Source organism: Condylura cristata, unplaced genomic scaffold (genome assembly GCF_000260355.1).
Source record: "Condylura cristata isolate star-nosed mole 26May11 unplaced genomic scaffold, ConCri1.0 scaffold00003, whole genome shotgun sequence".
In the NCBI taxonomy this organism is placed as follows: Eukaryota; Metazoa; Chordata; class Mammalia; order Eulipotyphla; family Talpidae; genus Condylura; species Condylura cristata.
Window position 1 is genome coordinate 73,017,943 of NW_004567104.1, and position 26,774 is coordinate 73,044,716.

Below are 26,774 nucleotides of genomic sequence, written 5' to 3' on the forward strand. Positions count from 1 at the left end.
CCCCCAGCCGAAGGAGCCGCACCCCCAGCCGAAGGAGCCGCACCCCTAGTCGTCGGAGAAGATCAAGATCTGTTGTAAGAAGACGGAGCTTTAGTATATCACCTGTGAGATTAAGACGATCGCGGACACCCTTGAGGAGAAGGTTTAGTAGATCCCCTGTCCGCCGTAAGCGATCCAGGTCTTCTGAAAGAGGCAGATCACCTAAACGCCTGACAGACTTGGGTGAGTTTTTTAAAATTTAATAATAGTATTGTAAATTACTATTGATCTAAACCTATTTTTTTCCTGATTGTTTTCGTCAGTTGGTGTATTTTGGTTTATTTCTTCAGGATAGATCCTCTTTTTGTATTCAGCTTGTATTAACAGTGGGGATAAGTTCCTTTGTAATTAGAGTTAAAAAGATTTGCTTCCCGAGTATGTTAGAAACAAAGTTTCTAATACTTAGATGTTGTCTTATTTTGTGCAAACCATCTTGCCATAAGAAAGAAAAGTAAGTCCAATTTAAAGGCAGAGTAACAAACTGAGTTTGTTTTAATAGGCTAAACATGTTAAAATGGCAGTGTAGCGCTGTCAAATGTTTGTGAAGGTAGTTCATTGTGTGCAACAGGAAATGGAGGTGAACAGGCAATTTTGCATATTTAAGGGGGGAGATCATTAGCAAAGTAAGAGAAACTTCTTAGATTGGAGTGATTTTAATAATCTTTAAAGAATTCTATATTTTGCTTTCTAAGGGCATATAGAAATGATTCAAACTGATGAATAACTAATGCAGAAATACCAGCAATGGTAATAGATAACTTACCCGTGGATTTGATATTTGCAGATTGGGTTGTTGAAAGATCCTGTGAGAACAGTGGAGATAGCTTTCAGTTCAACAAAAGATGTCTGAGTTTGTTTTTTCTTCAAAATAGGGGAAAGTACTTAATTCCTAAGTGATTATAAATCAGTAGGAGTCATATCAGTATGTTCCTTCTTCGACCAAATAGTAAAATTGCCCAAAAATGGGCAGAATGTGATGATTGTCCCAAGTACTGTGGTATAGGGAAGGTGTTCAGGGAGCACAGTGGGGAGGGATGTTAAATTCTCTCATAAAGGTTGTTAGAAGAGTTGGCACTAGGATGTGGTTTTGTAATGATTTAAAAATTGTCAGATTAGAATGAAAGTAATTTAAGGACTTGGAGATTTTGGGAAATAAAGTGGACTTTGGCAGATATATGTCTTAAACTTTGGCAAAATGGTTATTATAGTTGTTAAATGTAGCCATTTTGTGTAATTGAATGGAAAGTTGAACATTGACATAATTTAAATGGTGGGCATCTACTTAAAAAATTTGAAAATTGATTGTATTCATAGTTGTGACTTGACCAGAAAATTGATAACTTTCATTTTATTAGTATATAAAACAGAATGTTCAGCCCGTTAGCAAAACTGTTCATTTTCTTCCTTTTACAGATAAGGCTCAGTTACTTGAAATAGCCAAAGCTAATGCAGCTGCCATGTGTGCTAAGGCTGGTGTTCCTTTACCACCAAACCTAAAGCCTGCACCTCCACCTTCAATGGAAGAAAAAGCTGCTAAAAAGTCAGGAGGAGCTACAATAGAAGAACTAACAGAGGTAAGCGAGACAGAATTGTTTTCATTTTTAAATGGTTATTCCAGATATGTTGACTCTGGAGCGTGCCAAAACCCGAATTGTGGGCTGAACTGATAATGGCTGGCACCGAGTGGCCAAAACCCGAAATACAGATGTGGCAGCGGCAGAAGCTCTGTTTAGCAGGCCATTATCCGGGATGGCTAAGCTCCGCTAGCTAAAAGTTACTTCCCATTACTTTTGCTTTCCAGTTTTAGAAGCCAAACTGACTGAGGAGTGGGACGGTTCGTTTGAATGGAGGAGGTGTTGAGTGAGCAACACGCAGAAGCTCGCCTACAGTTTCGTTTCCATTCACGACGTGTTCACTGATCGCCACGAGTGTACTGCATATACGCAAAGACACAGACAATCTTCAGAAATGATCTTTTGCCACCGGAGCTTGGAAATTAATGAGAATAGCTGGCCATTGCCTGAAAGGAACTTCTTTCGCATCAACATTTCGGGTTTTGGCTGTTTGGTACCAGCCATTGGTGATAATGGCCGGCCATTATCAGTTCTTCCTGCGGTTCGGGTTTTGGCAGTAACATATTTTAAACACACTTGTTTTAAAAAAAAAAAAATTGATCTTTTCAATTAAGGCTTTTCTTCGCTTTGTTTTATTATTATTTTGGGGGGGTTGGTGGATGCTGAAATATTGCTGCTAGGATCCAGAAATAACACAATGTTTCGTATATTGAAACTTGTTACTACTGGCTAGCCTTATGCCAGCCTGCAATTGTCAATATATTCTCTTCCCCCTTGATTACAAGCTTGATAAACTCTGTGTTTTTGGCAAAATGAGCTTTTTATCCTGTTGTAATATTTTCAATTGATAATGGATGTGGCAAATTCTATTGCTTGTATAGAGGCAAGTCCTACCCAGATTTATTCTGACCTTTTATAAAGCCAGGTAATGGAGTCTGTTCCTTTGCTTCTCAAGAAGGAATTGATTTTGCTTTATGTGTCAGACCTCATCAGTTGCACCCTCTCCATCATGCCTTATTTTCCATTCTTGAGATCTGTTCCTTTAAAGACTTAAACTGCAAAACATTTATGGAGAGACATGTTACTAACCCAATTACAAATGTTTGATATCTTTTATTTTGCCATATATTTTGGTATCACATAGCTTCTTAATCTGTTTCTTCATTTAGACTTATTATAGTATGAATTGCAACTTCTCTTAAAATTAAAGGACCTACTAAAGACTTCTACTTGCTCACTTATCAAATCCAAGCTCCTTATCTTAAAAAAAACTTTGTGAACACTTAGTGTTTTCCTGTATGTTCTTAGCTTTTCTCTTTAGTCCTTTTTACCCCTTACACTAAGTTTCTTTTCAACCTTTTTACCACCACTTGATTAGGGTGGCTTTTTCTCCCCTTTCTTTGTCCTTAACCATGAAAATCTGGCTTAGAACTCTTGAAGGACTGTCCCTTGATTATTAGATTCTGCCTGATTCTATTCTGTCTTAAGCTTTTGTTCCCTCAGCACTTATGTATTCAGTTTGTATTATATCAGTTTGCACTTGTTAATTGTGTTGCTCTGTAAAAGCGTTCTTCAAAAATTTCACGTGTATGAATTCCGTCTCTTGAACTAGATTGTAAGCTCCTTGGGAGCAGGGACCATGTCTTCTACTTTTTTTTTTTTTTTTTTTTTGTATTTCCTGGACAGTGCCCAGTACAGTGCTCTGCACATAGTAGGTGCTCAATAAATGTTGTTGACTGACCAGTTAGTGTGTTTAAATAGTAGCTAATAAGCTCAGTTAACCTATTTATCATTAATCACATTTTACTTTTGAAAACAATGTTAGGTTTTTTTTTTCCTTCTTTCAAGAAATTGTTATTCTACATAAAGTGTAAGATTTATCTTTTGTTTTTACTTTTTAAGAAATGTAAACAGATCGCACAAAGTAAAGAAGATGATGATGTTATAGTGAACAAGCCTCATGTCTCGGATGAAGAGGATGAAGAACCTCCTTTTTACCATCATCCCTTTAAGCTCAGTGAACCCAAACCCATTTTTTTCAATCTGAATGTGAGTATCAGTATTTATGGATTGATAGACACAGCACAACTTACGGAAACTGTTTAAACAGAATTCAAATGGAATTTAGTTTAATTTTGGAATAAGTACTGTGAGAATAAATTATTTCAGGTTATTAAAATACTGATTAAAATACTGATTTTTAATTAAAACTATTTTTTAGATTGCTGCAGCAAAGCCTACTCCACCAAAAAGCCAGGTGACATTAACAAAAGAATTTCCTGTGTCATCTGGATCTCAGCATCGGAAAAAAGAAGCAGATAGTGTTTATGGAGAGTGGGTTCCTGTGGAGAAAAATGGTGAAGAAAACAAAGATGATGATAATGTTTTCAGCAGCAATTTGCCCTCTGAGGTAAGTAAGAGGTCTATTATGTATTTCTCCTTTTTTATACCTGAATCTGCCATTTTATTGTTATTTTATATCTGATTTGGATTCTGTTTCACTCTTCTTAGGGCCGGGTTAAACGGCAGGGCCGGGTTAGACGACAGATGAAACAACCCGCAGCTTCTCATTTGACAGTAACTCGATGCAATTCACTTTGTGGAACCAAGCCACAAAGTGAAAAGCATCGAATTGCAGAGAAAAGTGTTATCACATCCCTACCCGACATTGGGCCCTCCTTGCACTTGTGGGAAGGTAGCCCAAGGTACAACTATTTAGCATCACGTCTTGCTTCAAGGCTCTATAGCTCTAGATTTTGGTGGTAGCAAAATTACCGGGTGGAGGGATTGAGTGGAGAGAGGCAGATCCTCAGGTTCAACACAAGAACTGGATTGCAAGAGGTCATGTAGGCTGTTGTGAGCACCTTGGATACATAGCCGGTTGCCCTCAAATGCTTTTTTTTTTTTTTTTTAAATTATATACTGGGTTGTTTGTCAGATAGCAATCAATTTTAATAATTTCCCCTTCTCTGTGCTACCTTGGCCCTTTTGAATTCTTGTGTTTAACCTAATGTTCAGCCTTGGTACTCCATTTCCCTTCTCCTTCCCCTTTTTGCTACTGTTAAAAGTGGAGAAGTGGAATTTACACTTTGAAATTTCCAAGTGGCTATAGTTGTATCTTGTCAAAATGACGCAGTAATAACACCAAGTGTCACAACAACCCCATTAAAATGCCGCCTGATTAAGTAATGTGCTGCTAAATACAGTGCACATGAAAACAGCAAGACTGTATATATATGTAAATATATATATATATCTGTATCTTTGTATGTATCTCTGTATCTGTACCTTTGCTGTATCTTTTAATAAACAGTTTACTTTTATTTAACTTGTTGTGCAAAATCACGCTTGGGGGATCTGGGAGGGTGGAGACTACTAGGGGGGGTGGGAGTTTTAATGATATCATAGACTAGTGATCACCTCTTGCCCTTGGTTTCCAAATCCCAGATATTTGTCCAAGGTCTGGACTAGATAATAGCTACCCTAGCGACGTGGGGCCTTCTTTCTCACTTTTCTTGTAGTTCTGGGATATTTAGGTCAGAGAGACCTGTGTTCTTCACCTTCAGGTTCCTTTCATTGGCCAAGTCATCGTCCACTTAACACCTTCAATATAACAAATCCTGTTATAAAATCAGAAAGTGAACAGAACCCAAATCAGAAAACTGTTGATAGCTTTCCCTCACTCCCCCTAAGCTATTCATGGGCAACATTTTCACTTTTATTATTATTATTTTGGTGACCTGCACGGTATTTTAAAAGGGAGCACATTTTGTATAATGAAGCTGGACATGGTAACAGGCAGTACAATTTACAGACATGGTAGTGATCTGTAATTCCTGGGGGTTCAACAATTGAAGCAAATTATACCATCACCAGTGGGGTGGGGGTGGGGTGGTGGGGGGAAGAGCTGGTTTGGCCAGTATATTAGAAATGATTAGCTCAGCTGCTATTCCCTAAATCAGTCTTTCTGCACATTTCAAGAGCTTAAATTGACATTTGCCACTGAAATTTTCAGGTAGTTGATTATAAAACAGTGAGAATTGAACAAAACTAAGAAGTTCTGATACATATACTTTTAGTAATTTCTTTCAGTATAGAAGTTCAACAAAGGGTTGGAACAAGACACAGGGACAGTCTTTATATGAGAAAAATTTTCCAGTGGAGTGGAACCCAATTACAAACTTCAAAGGAGTTTTCCTGAGAAGTGGCCATAGCTATTTTTAGCTGAAAATGCAGAAAATGCTTAGTGACTCCTGATTATACTTTTTGATTGAAAGTTTTATGTATTTAAAATTCAGACATTTTAATTCGTAACACTGGTCTTCAGCCTTGTTTGCATCAAAAATGGTTGTCACGTTTTAATTAAAAGTTGGAATTATTCCAAAGAAATTGCAGGGGTAAGGTTAGTACTTGAATTTAAAAAAAAAAAAAAAGGTTTTTATTAAAGCAGGAGAAAAAAAAAAATTCAGAACACCACATGAACTAGGTGTCTCCCTTGGAATATACAACTATTTGATGTCCAATCTCCAGTTTTTTAGATGATTAGATTCACAAGATATATAGGTTAATTTTAATTCTAAACAAAATAATCCAAGAGTTTTTTACTTTCACATCTCTGTACTTTTTAATCTACCAATATTATTAAGACACTTAGAATTAAATGTTCACAATGTAAAATGTAGTTGAATACTTACTGAATGTTCTCTAAACCAGTGTTTGTGGATCACTATTGGTGAAAATGTGGGTGTATTGACCCTCGTAATTCCCTGTAAGGGGTTGTGAAATAAAGGCTTTCTAGAATAAAAGGAAAGTATTTTTTGACCTATCAGTCTTTTTTTTTTAATGGAATTTGTAATTATTTTATGAAACACAAAGATCACAGATTTGGTGTCTCTAAGAACCAAATTAGCTTTGATAATAATTCTTAATACCAACAGTTTTCTTATACATGAGTGTTAACTGACATAAGCATGAGGGGATAGACATGGATGGGTGAACATAAATGGAATACCAACTCGTCAGACTGTGCCTTACTGTCATAGCATCGTCTTCCTACACAGCAACCAGGCAGCAGCGTCCTCAGTAAGAAAGAAGTGACTGCAGAATTTTGACCATGTTTCTGTGAATGTGACTTAAGAATGCTGGAAAACTAAAGTTTAAAAGTTGTTTGGGGTCATTCATTCTTGGTAATAAAGTTAGCAAAAGCATATTGGGTGGAAGATTTAAGTGTAATCTTTTTCATAAGATTTCCATGGGTTTAACTCTGTTATAAATGTTTTATTTAGATGTTCAGAAAGACCTCCATTAAGGTCTTGTGTGAGGGGATTTGCTTACATGTAAAGATGATTTTTGTCTCCGGCAGTGCGCTTGGTTTCTATTATTGAAAATCTGTCCACATGTCCATGGAAATAAATTCTCTTAAAAAGTTCTAAATTTATGAAGCTTAGGAAGACTAAGTCCTCAGGGAAAGATAAAATTTTTGATTGGAAATTAAACACAATAGGGTCTGGCAGTGCTAGAATTTGTTACATATAAATATTGTTAATTATTCTTAGATTCTCCAAGGTGATTAGCACTGAATTTTATTGACAGTTTTAATAGGTTATCCATTTTATTTTACTATTATACTTTTATTTCACTGTTACATTTAGACTAAATGTATAGTAAGTTAACTAATAGTTGCTCTAGATAATTTTACAAATTAAATGATTAATCATCACTTTTAAAAAGTAAACACAGCATTCTGTATTGTTTTGATTTTGTAGATATCACTTTTCTGTGTGGTTTTAAATGTTTTATGTACAGCTCAAACTTAAACTAAAAAATTTTATCTTTTAGGGTGTCTGCAGTTACCTATGTAGAAAGAATTTCTATGTTATAGGGGCTTTATCTTGAATGACCCCCCATCTAACAATTCTCTCCAACTCTTTAAAAATTATTTTATTAGCTTTTTAAGAAATACTACTTGTTCTAAATAGGCAAACAGTTGGTATCATTAAAAGGGGGATGCAAATTGTTTAGGATTTTTTTTGAATGAGAAATACACAGATAAAACACTGATAACTTGCGTTACGGAATATATGTTACATGTTGTCCACTGATTTATGTATTTCATTATCCCTGACATCTTTCTAGGTTATTCAGGGAAGTAGTCTTGCTGAAGTAGAGATTTGAAATAACTTGGCTAGTCTTATTATTAATTATGACTGGAATTAAAATTCAAGATACTTTTGTTTAGATTCACCTTTTATGACAAATCCAAGGGGAAAGGAAATTAAAAATTCCCCCTACTTGGTCGTTAGAATGTTACTGGCAGTCATAATTAAACTTGATACATTAGCTAAATAGTCTATAGTACATTTGTGTATGCAGTTGACATGTTGATGCGATTTTCATTTTTCCATTTTTTTAGGACGTTTCAGTGTTATTGATAACTTTCACATAAGAGCTCCACTATATAGAATGGTCTAATAGGTGTTAAATGTATATACATTCCATAGTCCGATACAGTAGTTACTAACTATTGAAAAATCAGCTCCTTAATTGCACTAGGCATTTTTCAAGCACTCATTAAGCTGTCACTAAAGAAAATTGTACTGAACAGGTGCTGTGTTACCTCTGAAGGGTTAGCTGTGATAATTTGAGTTTTACTAATAAGTAACATTTGGTTTAGTCCTTAATTGTTCTGGGGATTATAGTTGATGACTTACACATTTCACATCCTGAGTTTTCATGAGAAGTTGGCAAAATGCTTTCTGATGCAAACCTGAGGATACTTAAGAGGTTAAGATAATCCTGATTTTATTTTGAGTATATTCAGGTTTAAGAAAGAAATATGAATATGAAATTAGGTCACATGTTTCTATTTGGTAATACAGTTCTGACATGAACTTGCATCTTACTTGGTAAGTCGGCTGGAGAATACTTGAAGTTGTATTTTACCACAGGAAAAACAGTTGTAGTTTTAGGTAAAAAGTCTATATCAAGGTTGCCAACTATATCAAAATTCATTTTGGAGTGAGATGTGAATTTAAGATACAATATAAGTTAAAATTGGAATGAACTTTCATATTGGGAATACATGATGAGGCATTTCAGTTATCTGCTTAAAGTGAAGGCTTAAAGAGTAAAAAATATGAAAATACAAAATGTCTTCAAAGAATGATGTAGGTGTATTCATTTGCTTTACACTTGGGACAATTTTATTGTAGAAGAGTTGGCTTACTCATAATATCTCCTTTTGAGTTTAGACTTTTCAGAATAAGTTATTTTACCTAACTACTCTTAAATTTATAGATTGTTATGAAACTTGGAGTAATTTTGGCAAGGTTAAAATTGAGGTTTGGTAGGTCTTCAGAAATTATATCTGCAATCCTATCTGATGGTTTCAGGAAACATCTGTTGTAAGCTCAAGGAATGGAAATTTCAACCCTAAATATCTGGGTCTGTTTAAATTTCTAGCATTCAAGAAAACTAAGAATTTAAAGTCAACATTGAATATAGTTAAGTTTTTTTAGTGCTTTGAATCTAACTTAGCTATACTCCAAAAATGTTCTAATTAGCATGCATAGTTTATTAAGTTGCATAAAAATGAAAAGTTTTCATTTTATAAGATCTATAAACATTCTAATGAAATTACAGAGTGAATTGAGTTTATTTTCCCTTCATTTTAAGAAGCAGTATATAAGGAAATACGGAAGAAAGTATTTAGCTAAAGAAATTATTAGTAGGTGATTCAGCAAGTTAACAGTGATACCGTGAAGATAAGGAAGATTAGTAATCCTTACATAAAAGATAAACTTTCTCAAGGAAGTTATTTCAAGTACATAGTTATATTGCACTCTTAGCTTTTAAGAAAAATCCAAGTTAACTTGTACTGTACTACTTACATGTCCATGCAGTATCTATTAATCACTGTGAATAAAGTAAAAACCGAGAATGAATTTTCCTTGGGTAAATAACTAGAAATCCTAAGACTTAAAGTCATTACAAGAAAAACGTAAGAATTGGTGAATTCATAAAAACCAGCCAGACCTCTTAAATTTTAAAATAAAAACATCAAATACTTACTTGATCAGTTTTCCTTTATGATTGAACCTTCAAAAGTCTGACAGGGAGTTTGCCCTAAAGAGTACCTTAAATTAATATATATATATAAACTGAAGATGCATTTAAATAGTGCATTTATTAATAGAAGAGATTGGAGTTTTTAAGATCAAACTAGACCAGTGAATGCCAAAAGAAGAAAAAATTTCTGCTTGCTTAAACAAGAACCATAATGATTTGGAAGGTTATGTTAATTTAGATAAGGAAAACTGCTAAGTATATAAAATTAATAGTCAAGATATTTGAAAAAACATACCAGTTAACTGTTGATGATTTCATTAGTGAAGGCTAGAATATATTTAACTTCTCAGAGGAACTTTCTATGGTTATAATTTTATACAGTAGGAAATAGATTGTGGGTCATACTTTACTGTCTTTCGAAACTTATGATTTACCTTAATCCTTACCTACTTTTCAAGGTTAACCTTTCTGAGTTTTCTCTCCACAAGATTAATACAACCTTCACTTTGTTTTTGATATGTAGCAATGGAAGAGTACATTCTGGGATTTAGGGTTTCTATTGTAATTTGAGATAATTATCTATGTTTTCTTTCTTAGCCTGTGGACATCTCTACAGCAATGAGTGAGCGGGCACTTGCTCAGAAAAGACTCAGTGAGAATGCATTTGACCTTGAAGCCATGAGCATGTTAAATCGAGCTCAGGAACGGGTATGTTGCAATTTTAAGTGAAATTTTCACTAACTGCATGGTTGTGACATATTGAAGTCTGTGACATATTACTGAAATTTAGGCACTTAAAGAAGTAACTGAACTAGCTAATGTTATTAAATAAAAGTGATTTGGGTCTTATTTCATTCATTAAATGATTTGTGTGTCTTGGGTGGCAGGAACTGTTTCTCGAACTGTTTCTCGAAAGAACATTTCCTGCCCCTGTAATAATTTGTGATTTGATGTATAAAACTCTTTGACATTTGACATTTAACGGTCACAGTCAATGATGGTGATTGATGGTGGTGTGCTTTTTTGTTTTTAAGGAAAGCTGCTTTATGTATTTGAACAATTTGCTGTTTTGTTACTCTGGGTTTATAATATCTCAAGAAGTGATTAAAAACTAATTACTAATCATAGTCATAGCATTTATTAGGATGCAGTTATATGAGACACTTTTCAAGGCTTTTGAGTCTTCTCCCTGCTTTACAAGTTGGTGGGCTTCCTTTGCTTTATGAACTCTGTTTTGTAGATTTAATGGATGGTGTGATACTTTAAAGAATGAATTTTATAATTATGCTTTTCCGTTGTTAAGAGATATATTTAAGGTCTTGTTAGTTGAACCTGCTGAATGTCAAACTTAGGAATGTTTAGGAAAATAAAATTTATAAATGTAATATATTAAAAGTTTAATATTTAAGTTTACTATTCAGCCTTTTCAGAACTAGATAAACCCCACTACATTGAGTTCATTAAATTGTTAATACCAGTGGTATTAACTAGATAAGTAATTTTAGTTTTAACTAGATAAGTAATTTTAGTTGTAGTTAGTCCTGAACTTTTTTTTTTTTCCCCCTCAGATTGATGCCTGGGCTCAGTTGAACTCTATCCCTGGCCAGTTCACAGGAAGTACAGGAGTACAGGTTCTGACACAAGAACAGTTGGCCAATACTGGTGCCCAAGCCTGGATTAAAAAGGTACCCACATATGCACATACAAAATTATCTTAAGTGAAAATTTTTTAGAAAATGTTTTATTAAAATGCACTAAGAACTTCTAATCAGTTTTGAGTAAATTTGCTGTGTGTATATACCCCAGGATGGACCCTGAAGATGGACCTGATTCATGAGACAATGCAAACATAGAAATATGGCTCAAGAGCCAGTCAGTTATATCCTGAGTTATTTTTGTTGCTTGTTTTTGTGGGGGTGGTCTTTTTAAAATGTGTTTTGGATGTTAACAGAATCCAGGTGCTGTTCAGAACATGCCACAACTCCAGTTGAACTACTAATCTAATGATTTCAAAGCAGTGGTTCTCAAATATTTTCTCATGGGATGCTTTATTACAGGTTTATTTTTGGTGGATCACTGATCCCAGAGCCCTTTACTACCCTAATTTTCCATTCCTCTGCCCTTTCCCCTTCCTTAGTGCCTGTGCCCTCCTTCAAGCTCCCTAGGCCCCATTCCCCATCCCTCCTGTCATCTTCAGCCTCAGGTTCCCTGTGCTTGTCAGCTGTGGTTACAGCGCGTTGTTGGGCAACCCCAGTATTAGCCCTGCATGTGGTGATCTTGCCGTGTACGGACTGCAAGGCTGGGGGGGAGGACTGCAGGGGCACAGGTTGGGGGTGGTGACATGGGTGGGTTGGGAATGGAAAATACTATCTGTGGACCACCATTCAGGCCCTGGTGGCCTCTGGTGATCCACAGGCTCAATTTGAGAACCACTGACTTCATGAAAAACTAGGTTATGTAAGACCTAAATTCAAGTGAGAGGATGGACGACTTGAGCTGTGAAGATATAGGTGCACCTGGTTTCAGATCCCTGCAGTGATAACCTGTGAACTCCACCTACGACTGCCTCATTGTTGGGGGAGTCTTAGGTGGTTAAGAAGGGCTTTCTGAAGAATACATTCTGGTGAAGGAATGGAATGTGCCTTGGTTGGGTGGGTGATGGGGAATTTGTTTCAGGAGTGCTGGCAGCATAGCAGTGCGGACACTGGGAGGCTGCGTGGTCTAGTGGATTTGGGAAGGTTTCTTTGTCCTGCTGTGCTCCTGACTCCTTTTGCGATGGGCAAGTAATTACTTGGAATTTTAGTCTCTGGGTGTCTTACGGAGACATGTTCTTATTACTGCCTTACAGGTTGGCAGTCATTTGATTGGTATTTGTAGAGAATTGCCACAAGTGCCAGTGATTGAATAGAATTTGTGAAAAATGAGACACATTAGTTGCTTTGGACCTTTTAATCTCATAACATTTATTTCAGTTCTGATGGCATTCCTTCTGGTAACCGTCTTATTAACAAATTAATATAAAGCTATATTCTCACTTTGCTTGTTGCCACTTGGGTTTTGGAAATAGTTGTACTAATTATGTGTATATAAATACATGGCCAAGTTCATCAAAAGTAAACAATATGTTATTTGCTAAGGGTGTTGCTGAGTAAGTGGATGAAAATGTAGGAAAATATTTTAAGGTTTGCAATAATTTTTTACTAATTTACATTACAGCACTTAGCTTATGAAAATGAATTCATGTATTTAAAAAAAATGGCTTGCATCCTTTGGAAGAAATATCAGTGTAAAATTGATTTAACAAATTTAATACTTTAATGCCTTTTAATACTGTTTAGAAATTGAGGGAATACTCCACCAGGGATTTTAGACTTGAAACTTTATGGGTGTTTAGGCATAACTAGTCATGTTGATTATTAGATGGGAATTTGTGGGTTATTTGAAGAGGATTTTCTTACACAGCTTTGGTTTTCATTTCTGTAAGTGCTGGTCCATAACACCTTTTTCAAACTAAAAACACAAAACAAATCTCTCAGTGATATAATAGTGTCCCTGTAAACTTTTTTTAAAGTCAGTCTTAGAAGCATAGATTTCCAAGTTCACGTTTTAAATGTAAATAATTTTTTATACTATGAGAGAAAGTTATGTTCACCAGATCAAATCTTAAAATAATTACAAAAGAAGGCAGTGCTTTCAGGAAAACTTCTATTTGTGGAATTAGGAAAGAATATTACCGATTAAGGAAGGAACATGTTATTACAAAAATGAGCATATGGAAAAGTCATTTGGCAACTGAAAACTGAGTATTTCATTGTTAAGTCTCACAAATCTCCCTGTGTTTAGAAAACTTAACAATGATCATAAGTAGCCCAACATCCCCTTCATATATTAAAGATCACATGGAATGCCAGCATTCTCCATATTCATTTTAGCTTGTGTAGTATATTCTCAGATGAGACTATATCTTTTGTCAGAAAAACATTTTTAAATGGTTAATTTAAAAGGATCTTTATTTTCTAAAATGAAATGACTTGGATATGACCTGATAAATATTGTTCACTGTTGTAAATTTGTTAGCTTTTTTGGTGAACTGTATACACATTGGGGTGAAGAAACAGATGGAGATGCTAGAAAATGTAAACAAAAGTTGGACACCTGGGTTATTTGAGGATTTGTATTGTACTCTGCACAGTTGCCCTTTTTTTTAGGAGTGTTGCCTGGAAAAGAGGGGCGGATGAACCTGGAAGTAAGTAAAAGTCATCCTAGGTGTGTAGCATCAAGGCAGTTGATACCCAAGCATCAGCTAACTTTTCTCTTTATATACATCTACACTGCATGGCCTGCACCAAAAAAAGGAACTGAACCAGGGGTATGTTTTTACCTCCACAGCTGCCTCCTTCCATCAGAGCACCTTGGTGAACTTAATGTCTGGCCACACATTATTGGCTTGTTTTCTCCCCAGTATATAATTAAAAAACTGGGAAATAAGATTATACACTTTACTACTATGGAAGAACAAGATTCAAATAATTCAACATTAACTTATCAATACAGGAAATTAATGCATACTACTCAGAAGCTACCAAAATGTTTGACTCTCTTCCTATTGATAAGTTAATGAATTTTGCTATATATCTACCAGAGAGTGTAAATCTAAAATTTTAACGACAAAGGAAAATAAAGCATGATTTGGAGATGATACAATTAAAAAAACAAAAAAACAAACCAGCCATAAAGATCATCAGTAGAATGCAATAGTTACATATATGGATGCCCTTTGCAGAGGGATCCTGTACCAGAAAGTGTAAAATGACGAGACTGTTGAGACTTGTGCTCATCTATGTAGCTGTGCATCTTAACGACATTAAGTGGTTTGCTGCTTTGATGGAAATTATGGTTCAGTGGGTTGGATACAAGAGAGATGACTGTTCACAGAATAACCTGTGAACTTTCACCCCTCTGTATGGAAACTTGTTTCAGGGCCAAATCCTTGTAGCTGTCTTCTTGCCCCGGTCAGTGCCAGCCCTACTATTCACAACACTGCTGCTACCGAGGCCTAGGTATGTAAACATTTAAGGAGTTTTTTAAAAGTCTTTTAACAACAAGCTAGGTTTTAAAAGAATTCAAGTTCAGTTTGGTATAATTACAGGGCATTTTTGTGTGGTTGTCTTCCATTAATTCTTGTGTAACTTTATTTTAGAGTTATCTTTTTTGCTTCATAGGGATTTTCTTAGTAAAGTATACTTTATGGCAGAATGGGGAAGAAAACTGGGTGATAACATTATGCTGCTTCAGTGTTCAAACTATTTCTAAATGATTTCCGGGCTTTATTCATGAAACTAGGTACACCTGGGACATTATTATTGACTGTTTTAACATTGCCTTCTTTTTATTTTGCAAGCTAAGAAGAGATACCAGTGAACCTAAATAGTGGACGAAAACAGGAGTGTTCTAATTTTTTATTTTTGGAGGGGGGGTATGAGGGCTACTGTTTTAAAACTGCCTTTATTCGACTTTTGTTAATGCGAAAATAACCAGAACACACACAGTACAGTATGTATATATGTATAGCATTTAAATTTAACTGTAATAATAATTAACACAGATTTAGAAGTTAAAATAAGATTTTTTTTTCAACATTAACACTGAGTTTGTGGTCAAATTCTAATTGTAAAATGGGGATCTTTTACCTTTCTTTCTTGGATAGGATCAGTTTTTAAGAGCAGCCCCGGTAACTGGAGGAATGGGAGCCGTTTTGATGAGAAAAATGGGTTGGAGAGAAGGAGAAGGATTAGGAAAAAACAAAGAAGGAAATAAGGAGCCTATTTTAGTTGATTTTAAGACAGACCGAAAAGGTAAGAGGTTTTTCTGGAATGTTTGTCGAGCTTCTATAAATATTTAGGGCTTCATTACTAAAAGTTGTGTGATGTCAGTAATCCTGTATTGAAGATACTTCTGTATACCTATAGCTGTTAGTGAAATATATTGAACCCATTTCCAGTAGTTTATGCAGACAATAATTTGAGCTTTTGGAAGGAAACTTGGGTCTTGTGAAATAGGAAAATTTGCACGATTAAAATATTTATAAAATGGAAGAGTTTTCTCTTGACAGGGAACATGTTTGGTTTTATTTCTAGGATTTATTTTTCCTTTCTTAGATAATTTATTTCAAGTATTTTTCCTATTTCCCAAGAGTATTTTGTCTTTAGAGACCCATTTTGCATGTTCCTCTTTTCATATTCAATCTGGGTAGCTTCCGTTCAGTTGCTAAGTGTTTAGTATGTACTTACTACCCATCTATAGCCTGCTGTAGCTTTTAAGTAATTTCTTTCCTTGGAGTCTGAGTAGAGTCATATGGTGTTCCTGGCGCACCGAGTTCAATTTCAAACATAAAGTTAACCTGAAGTTATTATTATAGTTAAGTTTTCCTGTCCTAATGAATTGGTAAGCCAATACACTGACCGAATAAGTTTTTTTAAAATGTTTTGCATCAGATTTTCTGTATTGTCATTCATACAGAATGCTGTGTTGTTCAGATTGGGAAGAATTTGTTCAAATGATATACAAATATAGACTGGAAGTAACAGGAGAGTTGCCCTATTATGTGGAATTAATTTAGTGCTAATAATTTGTGGTGTGATTATGTCACAATTAAAACATGGTTAATATTACAAGAAAATAATTGTGCAATGCTTTAATTCCATGTAAGATACTGTTTGGAATTGGGCAACATGGCTTGGTAACAAGCATACTAAAAGAATTAAAGGATTGGTTGAAGAATTCCCTTTAGGTTAAATGGAAGTTGGAGGGAAATATTACTAAACCCCTTTGCAAAGGGAGGTTATGTAGTGATGTCATGTTTGTCTTTTGAAATCTTTTTTTTTTTTTTTGGATAGACGTGCTTGTTTACTGGGGAAAAAGCCAACCCATTCATCTTTAGAGACAGTCTTTCTCCCTTTTTTTTTGGTAGTCAAAAATCCTTACTTTTTGGGAGTGTAACATTTCTATGAAATGGAAGGTCTTTAGGAATTACTAGCAGTAGATAGCCATTACTTTTTAAACATAAATAGAACTGGAATTGTTGATAATTATGAGTTTATATATTCATATTAAGTTTTTGTATAAATAAATATTAAGGAGTTTTTGAATATGAAATACGTATGTGTCAAATATATAGCATAATAGGTACAGAAATCAAAACTGGTATTTTTGTTGTGCTACATTATAATTGAAAATGCTTTGATATTTACCCAGTGAACATTGTCCTTCTTTCTTTAAGGTCTTGTTGCAGTAGGGGAAAGAGCACAAAAGAGGTCTGGTAACTTCTCTGCTGCAATGAAAGATCTGTCAGGTGAGAATAGTTAAACTTTCTTCTTGACCCACTCACACCTTGAGTTTGCCACCCGAGATGGTAGAAGTAATTTATAACTGATGATTTTGTTTCTGCAGGCAAACATCCGGTGTCTGCTTTAATGGAAATCTGTAATAAAAGAAGGTGGCAACCACCTGAATTTCTCTTGGTCCATGATAGTGGCCCTGATCATCGCAAACATTTTCTCTTTAGGGTAAATATGAATTTCTGCACTTACTTATGTATTAATTTGACTTAATATTAGAGGGTGAGGCATAAGCATCTATGTCATAGAATATATTGTGGGCTGGGGGTTGGCTGTTAAGTATGGATAGAGTGGCGGGGTTTACCAAAGGCACTGTAGTGTGCTTTAATGTGATCTAAAATTTTGGAGAAGGATGTGGGCAAAAATCTGATGAGCAATATGTTATGTTCTAGTGGAATGGGGAATAAATTCATACTTTTATCAGGTTTTTTGCAGTCCCTTTACCCAACTGATTTGCTCCTGGGTTGAGATTTTTAGGATGGGTTTTAAATTTTTATAAGTTATTTTTCTAGCTTTTAGTAAAAAGATACAAAGCTAATAGATATTAAAGTTTGATGCTGTTCTTATTGTATGTTTTTCTTGAATAGGTATTGAGAAATGGAAGCCCTTACCAGCCCAATTGTATGTTTTTCTTGAATAGGTATTGATAAATGGAAGCGCTTACCAGCCCAGCTTTGCCAGCCCTAATAAGAAGCATGCTAAAGCCACAGCAGCTACTGTGGTTCTTCAAGCAATGGGCCTTGTACCAAAGGACCTCATGGCTAATGCCACTTGCTTCAGGAGTGCCTCACGTAGATAGATTGAGGTTTTATATTAATCATTTCAGATAATTTTACTCTGCATCAAAATGTATTTCCTCTTTAATGTTGTAAATATTTGGCAATTTAAGACATTGTGTAAAAAGCAATCTGTACAAACATCTCCAGGCTTTGATTTTTGTACCATGGAAATTGTATTTAACCATACAGGGTTTTGGTATGTTTATATTGTTTACCTTAGTGATGTATTTGTTTAAGTGGCTAACATCCAAACGATTGTTTGAAGGCATCCGTAATCTTCAGTGTGGAATGTTAAATAACGCTTTTATACTGTATTTTGTACTATGATGTAACTCCCCTTCCTTATGGCTAGGCTGCTGTAACACTTGCCTGTAATCAGTGAAGGGCTGTGCACCTTGTACTAGTACTAGTTCACAATGGGTTCTGCTGGACAGATACTGGGCCAGTGTTATTGAGGAAATAAAGCAAGATCTGTTCCACAGGGCTTATGCCACCATCTCCCCTTAAAATTTTGTAGAGGTTACTAAAAAAAGTGGTTATGTTGTGTGATGATCAGCACTAAGTCCTGCATTCCCGTGAAAGCCACTGGGGCCATGAGAAGGGAGTTAAAATCAAGTCCGAATAGAATTCTACTGCAGAGGCCAAGTACATTTAGTATGGCATTGAGTTGTGATATAGTTCTACTTTGATGTGCATTTTGAATTTCAGCTACACCTAGATAGACGTAAAATTAAAATGCTGTAACCAACTTATCTAATAAAATTGGCACCCAGCCACTATTTTGTTGACTATGAGAAAGTTTAAGTTTATGTTAATTTTTAGGGTCTAATAGAAAATTTCATGTGTATTACAGTGGTATTCATATGCTATGTCTCTAAACTTTATTTTCAAAAGCTTAAGGCCCAAATATAAACTTCTCTGGAATAAATGTGGTGGTTTATTTTTTGATTACAAAGTGAACACACACTTTTTCACTAGATACTACTTCTTTACCCAATGTTTAGATTTCTAAGCACTTTTATTTAAGAACATTATACACACACACACACACACACACACACACACACACACACACGCACAGAGACACACACCCCTACAGGAACATTTAAGCTTACTTTTCCGTGACAGCTGAGCATACTTTTAACCCCAGCACTATTATACAGAATGCAAAAACCTTTACCCAAATTAACATGCAAGTATAAAGCCAAATTTTAGTATATCGAGAAGAAAGGAACAAGGTTTAGAAGTACCTACAACCTTTAATAATTGGAAAACTGGTAAATAGTTCTCCCTGATAATATGAGGTGCTTGCTACTAGGTCAAGCCTCAACTTGCCATTTGCAAGGAAATGCTGACAGTCAATTTTTAGTGCAGTTTATCACTAGAGGGAGGTAGAATTTTCAAGGCACTTGAAGGCTTCAAAGGAAAGTTATTTTAGCTCTAATCTGAAAAATAGTAAAAATGTTTAAAAATTTATAACCGATTGCTTAGTGCATGTCAAAGATTTATGAACATTTGAATACTTTAAAGTTCTGTTCTTTTTAAATTCCAAAATGAACTTTAAAGCCAAAGGAGTAAGAATCTTGAATTTCCTTGCTTAGAAGGCTTTTTTTCCTCAAAGATTCCTTTTAGGCTTACTGTGGTGTTCAGGGTCTCCAACTATAACGGTAGTCACTCATTTCCACGTGTCGTAAAGATGATTTTCCCAGTGTTGGTATTTGACTGAGTTGATCTAGTGTCTTGGGGTGCAACCCACAGCTGGCAAGCTCCTCATGAACTGTCTCCTGTAAAAATTTGTATTACAAGTCAATAAAGCATTTGAACAGATTTTAATAACTACCATGTGGACTTCAGCAAAATGGCTTTTTTTTTTTTTAATACGGTAAGAGGTAGTAATGCTTATCAGAAGAAGCTGACCCTAAGAATATCTGCTTTGTGGCAGCATTAATTACAGTCTTAATGAAAATTTCAAAAATTAACCATAACTTAAAATGGGGTAGGGGTTAAGGATTTGAGAGGACAATGAAATTAGGATGTGGCTTTTCTTTTGGCAGTTCTTTGTTGTTGAATACTATATCCTTAGCTCATAAAATTGACTCAGTCCTTTACAGACATATCCCTTCCTCTTGATTACAAGGGACAGTAACAGTTTAGTTCTTTAAGACCTATTTCTTCCAGATAGTTTGAGGACATTAGAACTAAATCTGCTTATGACCATTTACTTACCTTATTTAGAACTTTATCTACGGGTGGGCTGATATTAAATACAGCAGTTGGTTCATGTGTATACAGTCCTGCAGAAAATGACCCATTTTGTGAAGATCTGAGTAATGTCACCACAGAATGTAGAGAATGAGGCATGACTGGGCCTGTAATTTCCAAACTAAATTGGTCTCTGTATCCAGAAAGAGCTTGGGTCTTCACATTTACACTTCTTGCCTTCGAAATAAAATGAATGAGGAAATAATGTCTTAGCTAAAATGTTCAGTAATGTTTCATTTGGGTTTTCTACTCTCTAATAGGAACAAAATAGTTTCCTAAGACATCAAAAGATTACGTAAATACAAAGATACTGAATTCTCTCCAGCAGCCTCTCCAAATAGTGTGAGGGGCTGCCCATTTAGCATGCAGAATATTGGAAAAACAATTGGTTCCACTTAGACTTTTCTTAGCAATATGGATGTAAAGTTAATCTTCATTGATTAATGATCCAGGTTTTGAGATTCACATTACGTTACTGGCTATGTTCGCTCATTAAAGAGACAAGGAAAGTTTGCATCTGTCAAAAGGAAAAAGTGTCTTGTTTGGAAGTGACTGAAGGGAAACTGTTTCCATATAATCCAAGTATCTAAGTCCTCTGATAATACATCGGAATTTTCACAGGAAAGCAAAACTATGCTACAAGTGAAGATGCCAAGAGTTCTAAAATAAATTTGATCTTACATAACAGTAGAAAAGTACTTCAAAACTGTCAGCCTCCTTAGAATACTTACCTTAAGCATTTGCATTGTGGCGCCTCGGAATGCTCCAGGGGACAGGAGGGTTGGTGGGAGTCCTGCCTGTGCACCCGAGGTAGCAATTAAACTTTTACAGTTGATCAAAAAATTCAGCAATGTAAACGTGTTCATCCCTTTCACCAACACAACCGACTCAGGTCTGTGATCCATTTGCACTTCATGTTTCTCTTTTCGCCTGAAGGTAACAATCAAGGAAACTGCGGATACAAATCCCACACCAATAGGAAGAGCAACTGAGCTGAGTCTCCTGGGACACCTGCCCCTCCATTTCAAACTGGAAATGCTCGTCAACCTACCTCGTCATTGCGACTGTAAAACACGTTTAAATTAACAATTTCTTTGATGAATTTACTGATTGAAAAACTAACAAAAATTTCTCCTGTCAAAAACTAGTTGTCAACAATTGTTGGTAAGGACATGGAGAAAAAGGACTCTCTTACACTGCTGGAAGTGTAGACTGGCCAGGTACAGAAACCAGTGGGATGGTCCTCAAAGATAGTGGAAAAACAGCAATTCTAGGTACCTACCCAAATACAAAAACACTAACTTAAAGGTAAACACATATTCCTAAGTTCACCGCAGCCCTGTTTACAACACCCTACTGTGGAGACAACAGGAATGTCCAGATACAGATGAGGGGTCAGGTAGATAAGGCTCAGATACAATGGGATCTGACTCCTGCCACCTGTGTCACCATGGATGGAACGAGTCAGCCAGGAGAGACAACACTGGACGGAGCCACGCAACATGTGGACTGAACATGTGGAACTGAAAGGATACAGCTTGATGGAGAGTATGTCTGGTTTTTTAATTTTATCTTGCACACCCATCTCTTCCAGCCAGGAAAAGCTTTCTTCTTCATCTTCATCACTAAGTGCTTGCTCCCTAGGAAATTACTATCGTTAGAGTTCCATTTCACAAAGCTGTTTCCTCTACAAACTACTACTACTCATACGTCAATGGATGATGTAAAAGATTACTTGAATCACATACTCTCCGTGTTTCCAGCTTGTTCCAGGTGCTTTCTTTTCCTTATGGCCATTTTCTTTTAATAAAGGCAGAGAAAATTCAATACCTTCATGAGAAAAGAAAAAAGTAGCTGAGCTTTTAACCTTAAAGAATTTAACAGGTGTGTCCTACTTGCAGAGAGTAAGGGATTTCAAAATGAGTGACTTTTACACTTGAAAAACAAAAGCTATAGTGTTCAAGCTTTCCTATTAGCCACCCGTAACACGCAAGTACAGACACACACTTTGAAACAACACAAACTCTCACAGCCTGTGATACTCTCATAAAGTATATTCTACTTTTGTTAGTTTTCAAGAAGTGCTGTTTTGAGTTCACGAAATTTTATGATCCAATATAAGCCAACTAGTTAGAAAATCGTTTATTTAAAAGGGGACAGATAATTTGTATTATCAAAGAATTTCTAGAGGACTATGTTCAGATAGTGATTTTCCACTGTTTACAAATGAGAGAAAGAACCACCATTCGTTTAAAACTAAGTATAAGGGACAGCTTAAATAACTGCAGGAAGAAAATCAGAATGAAAGGATTAAAATAATCAAAGTACCCGCGGGGATTACAATCGAGATGGCAAAAAAAAAAAATGTGCAAAATGATGTAAAAATAAACTTTGTAATAAAAAAAAAGTAAAACTGAGTTAGACACCCAAAAAAAAATTAAATAAAATAATAAAAGTAAAAATGGTGAAAGAATAAAAATTTTCTCTTTGAAGGAAAGTGTTTTCTATATAGTGTTCTCACTTTAAACCTTTTGGTTTACGGCCCTCCCTGGTGGTGCAACCCGTTAAAGCGTGGCTTTGCAAGCTGGCTGCAGCCGCATCAGTGACAGTTCAATACCCCGCCTCGGAGGTGACCCACAGGGCGCGGCAGACCTCTCCTGACCCGCCAGCTGTTCCCCTCAGCAGTGTACTTCCTTGACCTGCCTGTTCTGCCCCCCACTCTGTCTGTGGTGAATCCTCTCACCGCCCCTCACCTCTGGCCTGTACCCCAGTTCTGTGTGCATAAGTAAATAAAATCTTTGAAAAAATAAACCTATAAACCTATTGCTTTACCTTCATTTTTCATAGCTTCTCTTATACCTCTAGTTGTAGGTGAGATGAGAGCGGTGATTACATCATTTCCTGCTAATCCTGCTGCACGGAACAGGACAGTGAACTGGTATGTACAGACGTAGAAATAGGGGCAAAGTCTTGTCTTCAGCAGATTATACAGAGAAGTAAAGCTCACAGACCTATGAAGCAAAAAACTTTTCTTTAGATGATATTAAACATTTCACTCAATATCTAAGATGTAAATTTGTTTAATTCAGTTTGTTATTCAGCTATGTGCTTTAAAACAACATAAATATTAACGGTTTTATTATATACAACTTGGCCTTCAAGGGATGAAATTGTCATGAAACTAAGGACTTTTGAATACTTAACGTATCTACAACTGAAACATCACTGTTTCTTTAAACAAAATTTAATTGATAATTCATGCTGACTTTTTTCTGGGCAATTTCTGAGACAAGAGCCACTGACAAGAACTTCAAAGAATTATGTGTACATATACTTTCATGCATAAAAGCAAGCAACAGCTGGCAAAGTCAACAATTTCACTTCTGGTTATTAGCAATTTAGGTAACATAATTCAGAAGGACACAGAGACCCTGTGCTACTACACATTTCCACATCTCAAATAAAATAATGGGGGGAAAAAGCTAAAATGAAATTACTGCATTACATAAGTTTTTCACACTCATACCAGTCACTCATTAAATCATGCTGCAGGGTTTCATCATTTGCCCAAGGGCTTGTCTTTCCAACCATTTTTCTATCAGCTCCAATACGAGGAAACAGGGGTAGCCAAGGAAAGGAAGGGTGAATCCAGTAGATGAGGCTCTGCTGGAAGGCACATCGGAGTTCAGTGGATAGTTTGGGATCCTAAAATCCAGGGATGAGAGCAGGCGTTACTTTTGCCCTAGTACAAGTATAAAATTTCACTTAGCACTAAATACATACACACTTAGTTGCAAAATCATTAATGCTTCCTGTATAGCAAAGTGTTAATAATTGCTACAGGGGTTAAAGCAATGTTTATTCTTATCTGTGAAAATCTCTCATCACAGTCTATTAAGCCAGGTTTCAATCAAAAGGAACACTCGAACACAGATGGAATAGACTTCTACGTCACTAAATGACTCTTACCATGCAGGTGAGTGTTTGTGTGTTAGGTGTTGAGGGGTAACACTGTTCTACTGCTCCTCCCTTCATAATGCTGCTTCAAAAGCAGTCAGGAAAAACCCATGTGAATCCACAAGTTGCTCTGAGCAGTATTTCTTGACAAAGATGTACCAAGGCCTTTCTGAGTAATCCCTTTCAACCTCATTTGAGTTGGTAAGTTGCTTGAAAGGAGTGCAATAACATTTCTTTAAATTTATTTTAGAACTCAGTAACTAATAAATTTACAACCTAGGCAGCAATTAGTGCATTAAAACTAAACAAACTCAGCCTCTACTGTATAAGGAAATCAATAAAACAGGAGTTTCCAGGTTGAACACTGGAAGCTGTGGGTTAGAGTGGCAGCTGAAGAAGGGACACGAGCTCCGCGCCTCTCCCCACACCTCAGCAGTGTGCTCTCTTTGATCTGGCTGATTCGCAGCCTGCAGTGCACGGGCAGCCTAGTGAGTAAACAGGCTTCCAGAGTCCTTTCTGTCATTCTAGCATATTCATCCAACCTGTGCTTGGAGGAAGCCAAATGCTCATTTTTGGAAAACCCCATATGGTAATGACTGTGATGGCTTCCAACTGGCAGCACTTAAGTTCTCAAAGAACTGAACTTTGTCAACAAGAGCAGTGAGGTTGGATGTGGGTCTTCCCTGGTCAAGCATCAGATGAGGCCACAGCCCTGGCGGATGCTTTGGATACTTTGTAGCCTCGTGAGACCTTAAGGACCCATCAAAGCCATTTCGGATAAGCTGACTCAGAAGCTGTCCGACAACAAATGTAATAATTTAAAAAAAAAGGAGGATGAGTGAAATAACCAATCAGCTTTGCAATTGCTTCCCATTCCTTTTCCTTGTATTTTATTCTCAAAAGGCTTTAGTAAACAATGCCTGCAACATGCACTAAATCTCAGGATTTTAATGGGCAATAACTGAATCTGATAACAACCAAAAACTTTTGTGAGCCTGCACCATTTGGGAAATACAAAACTTTCCAAGACTTTGTGTCTTTCTATGTCAGAACATAAACTTAATGGACAGAAATATCTCTGATACACTGCTGACACACATATTACTTAAAAACATAGCAATTTTTTAATAGAAATACCTGTATACTTTGAGGCAGAGTAACCACTGTTGCCCGACAGTGCTGGACAAGACCTTGGGCCTCTTCTTGGGCTTTCAAATGATCTGCCCAAGTAAAGGGTTGAGAAGAGGTGAAAAGGAGTCGCGTTTTAATACTCCAGTCCACAGGTAATTCAGTATTTTCTGAGAATGGAGTATCAGGTTCGGAGAATGATATATGTGGAGTCTTTCAGAAAACAATAAGCACAAAAGTTAGCAGAGAGTAGCAAGAAAATATGTTCAGTTTACAGTTTTACCAGCTAACACTCATGATCACAGAAAAGCCAACATCTTATGGATTGTAATGATAAATAACACTGAAAATACACTACACGCACAGTGCAAGAACCCGAAAGGAACCTCACTGCTGGCTGTGACTATCTCTGGGAGGTAAGAATTTTGTGTAGTTGGGAAAGATGCAGGTGGAGGGCAGAGTTCACTGCTTTGGTTGTTTTATGTGAAGAGTCACTGTACTATTTTCATGATCATCATTAGAAGGAAAACTACTGACAATGGTATCAAAATGAAACTTTCCAACTGTCTTAAAAGACACCTTGTAAGTGTCTCCTGCGGGTAACTGAGGTAGGGCAGTTTTTAGAGTCCATATTTACGTAATTCCTGACCTCAAAACTTTTCTCCCACCATTTAAGTCAATCTTCTCTACATTCTAGTAATTCTTCTGGGTGACATCTAAAAAAGTCACAGGAAAGGAGAGCCATTTCCCAAAAATCATGTTAAGGCCGCGTATTTACATGGGGGAATTCTCCTAGCCTCTTCCCAGGGGACACACTGCGTTTATCCCACCACCACAAGAGGGGCACCCGCCGGCTGGACTCCAGTGTGTGGTGGCTTCAGAGAGGCTCAGTGCCTGCCCCGCCTACTGTAGCTTGGGGGATCTGCTTTGAAGATTACTGGGGGAAAAAGGCGGCTGAGCCCCCACGACGGGCTGACTCCAGAGTGAGTGGAGCTGGAGGAATCATTAACTGGAGAACTGCGTTGAAAACTGGGGCAGAAGCACCCCCCCACACCTCTTGGCCATTAGCACTGGGCCTTTAAAAACACCACTACTGCAGCCTGCTGGGCCCCCCACCTTCCCCACCTGGTAGAGGTCACCTCAGGGTGATCTACAACTATTATTCAAGTAAAATCCTGCAAGCAGCATTCATTTATATTACACCCTAAAGACATTTAAAAAGGATTCTTACCTGGGGTGATTCAGTAACGGTTGTTCTTTCAGGAAACGTCTCTTCCCACAGCAAATCATTTTCTTGATTAGAATCGAAAACCTGAGGTTCACACGCGGCCAAATGAGTACATCAGAGTGTTTCCCTTTAGTTTTGTGCCTGAACTTCACAGCAGCCTGGGGTGGGGGCGCGAACAGCCCCGCGACGTGCACGTCTGAAACCCGCCGGTAAATTCACGCCAGGGGGAGGCTTGGCGGGAGACACACGCCGCTCGCTGGGCCGCGAGACCGCACTGACCAGCCAGCAGGGGCCTCCAGGCCGGAGTCCGGCCGCCGGGCCGGGCCGTCCCCTAGGGGACCGC

General features: G+C 36.7%; 2 protein-coding genes across 7 annotated transcripts in view; one reads left to right on the plus strand and one right to left on the minus strand.

Moving 5' to 3' along the window:
- SON (SON DNA binding protein) overlaps nucleotides 1-18,557 on the plus strand; it is a 29,110-nt gene extending 10,553 nt beyond the window's left edge. The window contains exons 5-14 of one of the 6 annotated variants that reach the window (XM_012732190.1): nucleotides 1-222; nucleotides 1,453-1,613; nucleotides 3,516-3,662; nucleotides 3,835-4,023; nucleotides 10,278-10,388; nucleotides 11,249-11,365; nucleotides 15,388-15,535; nucleotides 16,960-17,031; nucleotides 17,130-17,245; nucleotides 17,718-18,557. In XM_012732190.1, the coding sequence (XP_012587644.1) occupies nucleotides 1-222; nucleotides 1,453-1,613; nucleotides 3,516-3,662; nucleotides 3,835-4,023; nucleotides 10,278-10,388; nucleotides 11,249-11,365; nucleotides 15,388-15,535; nucleotides 16,960-17,031; nucleotides 17,130-17,245; nucleotides 17,718-17,876 (1,442 nt within the window). In that variant the 3' untranslated portion in view covers nucleotides 17,877-18,557. Of the gene's footprint in view, nucleotides 223-1,452; nucleotides 1,614-1,840; nucleotides 3,349-3,515; nucleotides 3,663-3,834; nucleotides 4,024-4,124; nucleotides 4,882-10,277; nucleotides 10,389-11,248; nucleotides 11,366-14,660; nucleotides 14,741-15,387; nucleotides 15,536-16,959; nucleotides 17,032-17,129; nucleotides 17,246-17,664 lie in introns of those variants that run through there. The other 5 variants (XM_012732194.1, XM_012732200.1, XM_012732205.1 and 2 more) reach the window with 5 other exon arrangements.
- A 98-nt stretch (nucleotides 18,558-18,655) lies between these two features.
- DONSON (downstream neighbor of SON) lies at nucleotides 18,656-26,536 on the minus strand (the record flags this gene model as incomplete). The annotated part of the gene is made up of 9 exons (XM_012730839.1): nucleotides 18,656-19,640; nucleotides 20,083-20,295; nucleotides 20,850-21,048; nucleotides 21,654-21,758; nucleotides 21,867-21,948; nucleotides 22,951-23,129; nucleotides 23,645-23,823; nucleotides 25,213-25,416; nucleotides 26,435-26,536. Coding segments are annotated over 9 exons (1,401 nt in total), but the record flags the coding sequence as incomplete, so codon positions are not given.
- Nucleotides 26,537-26,774: the final 238 nt, after the last annotated feature.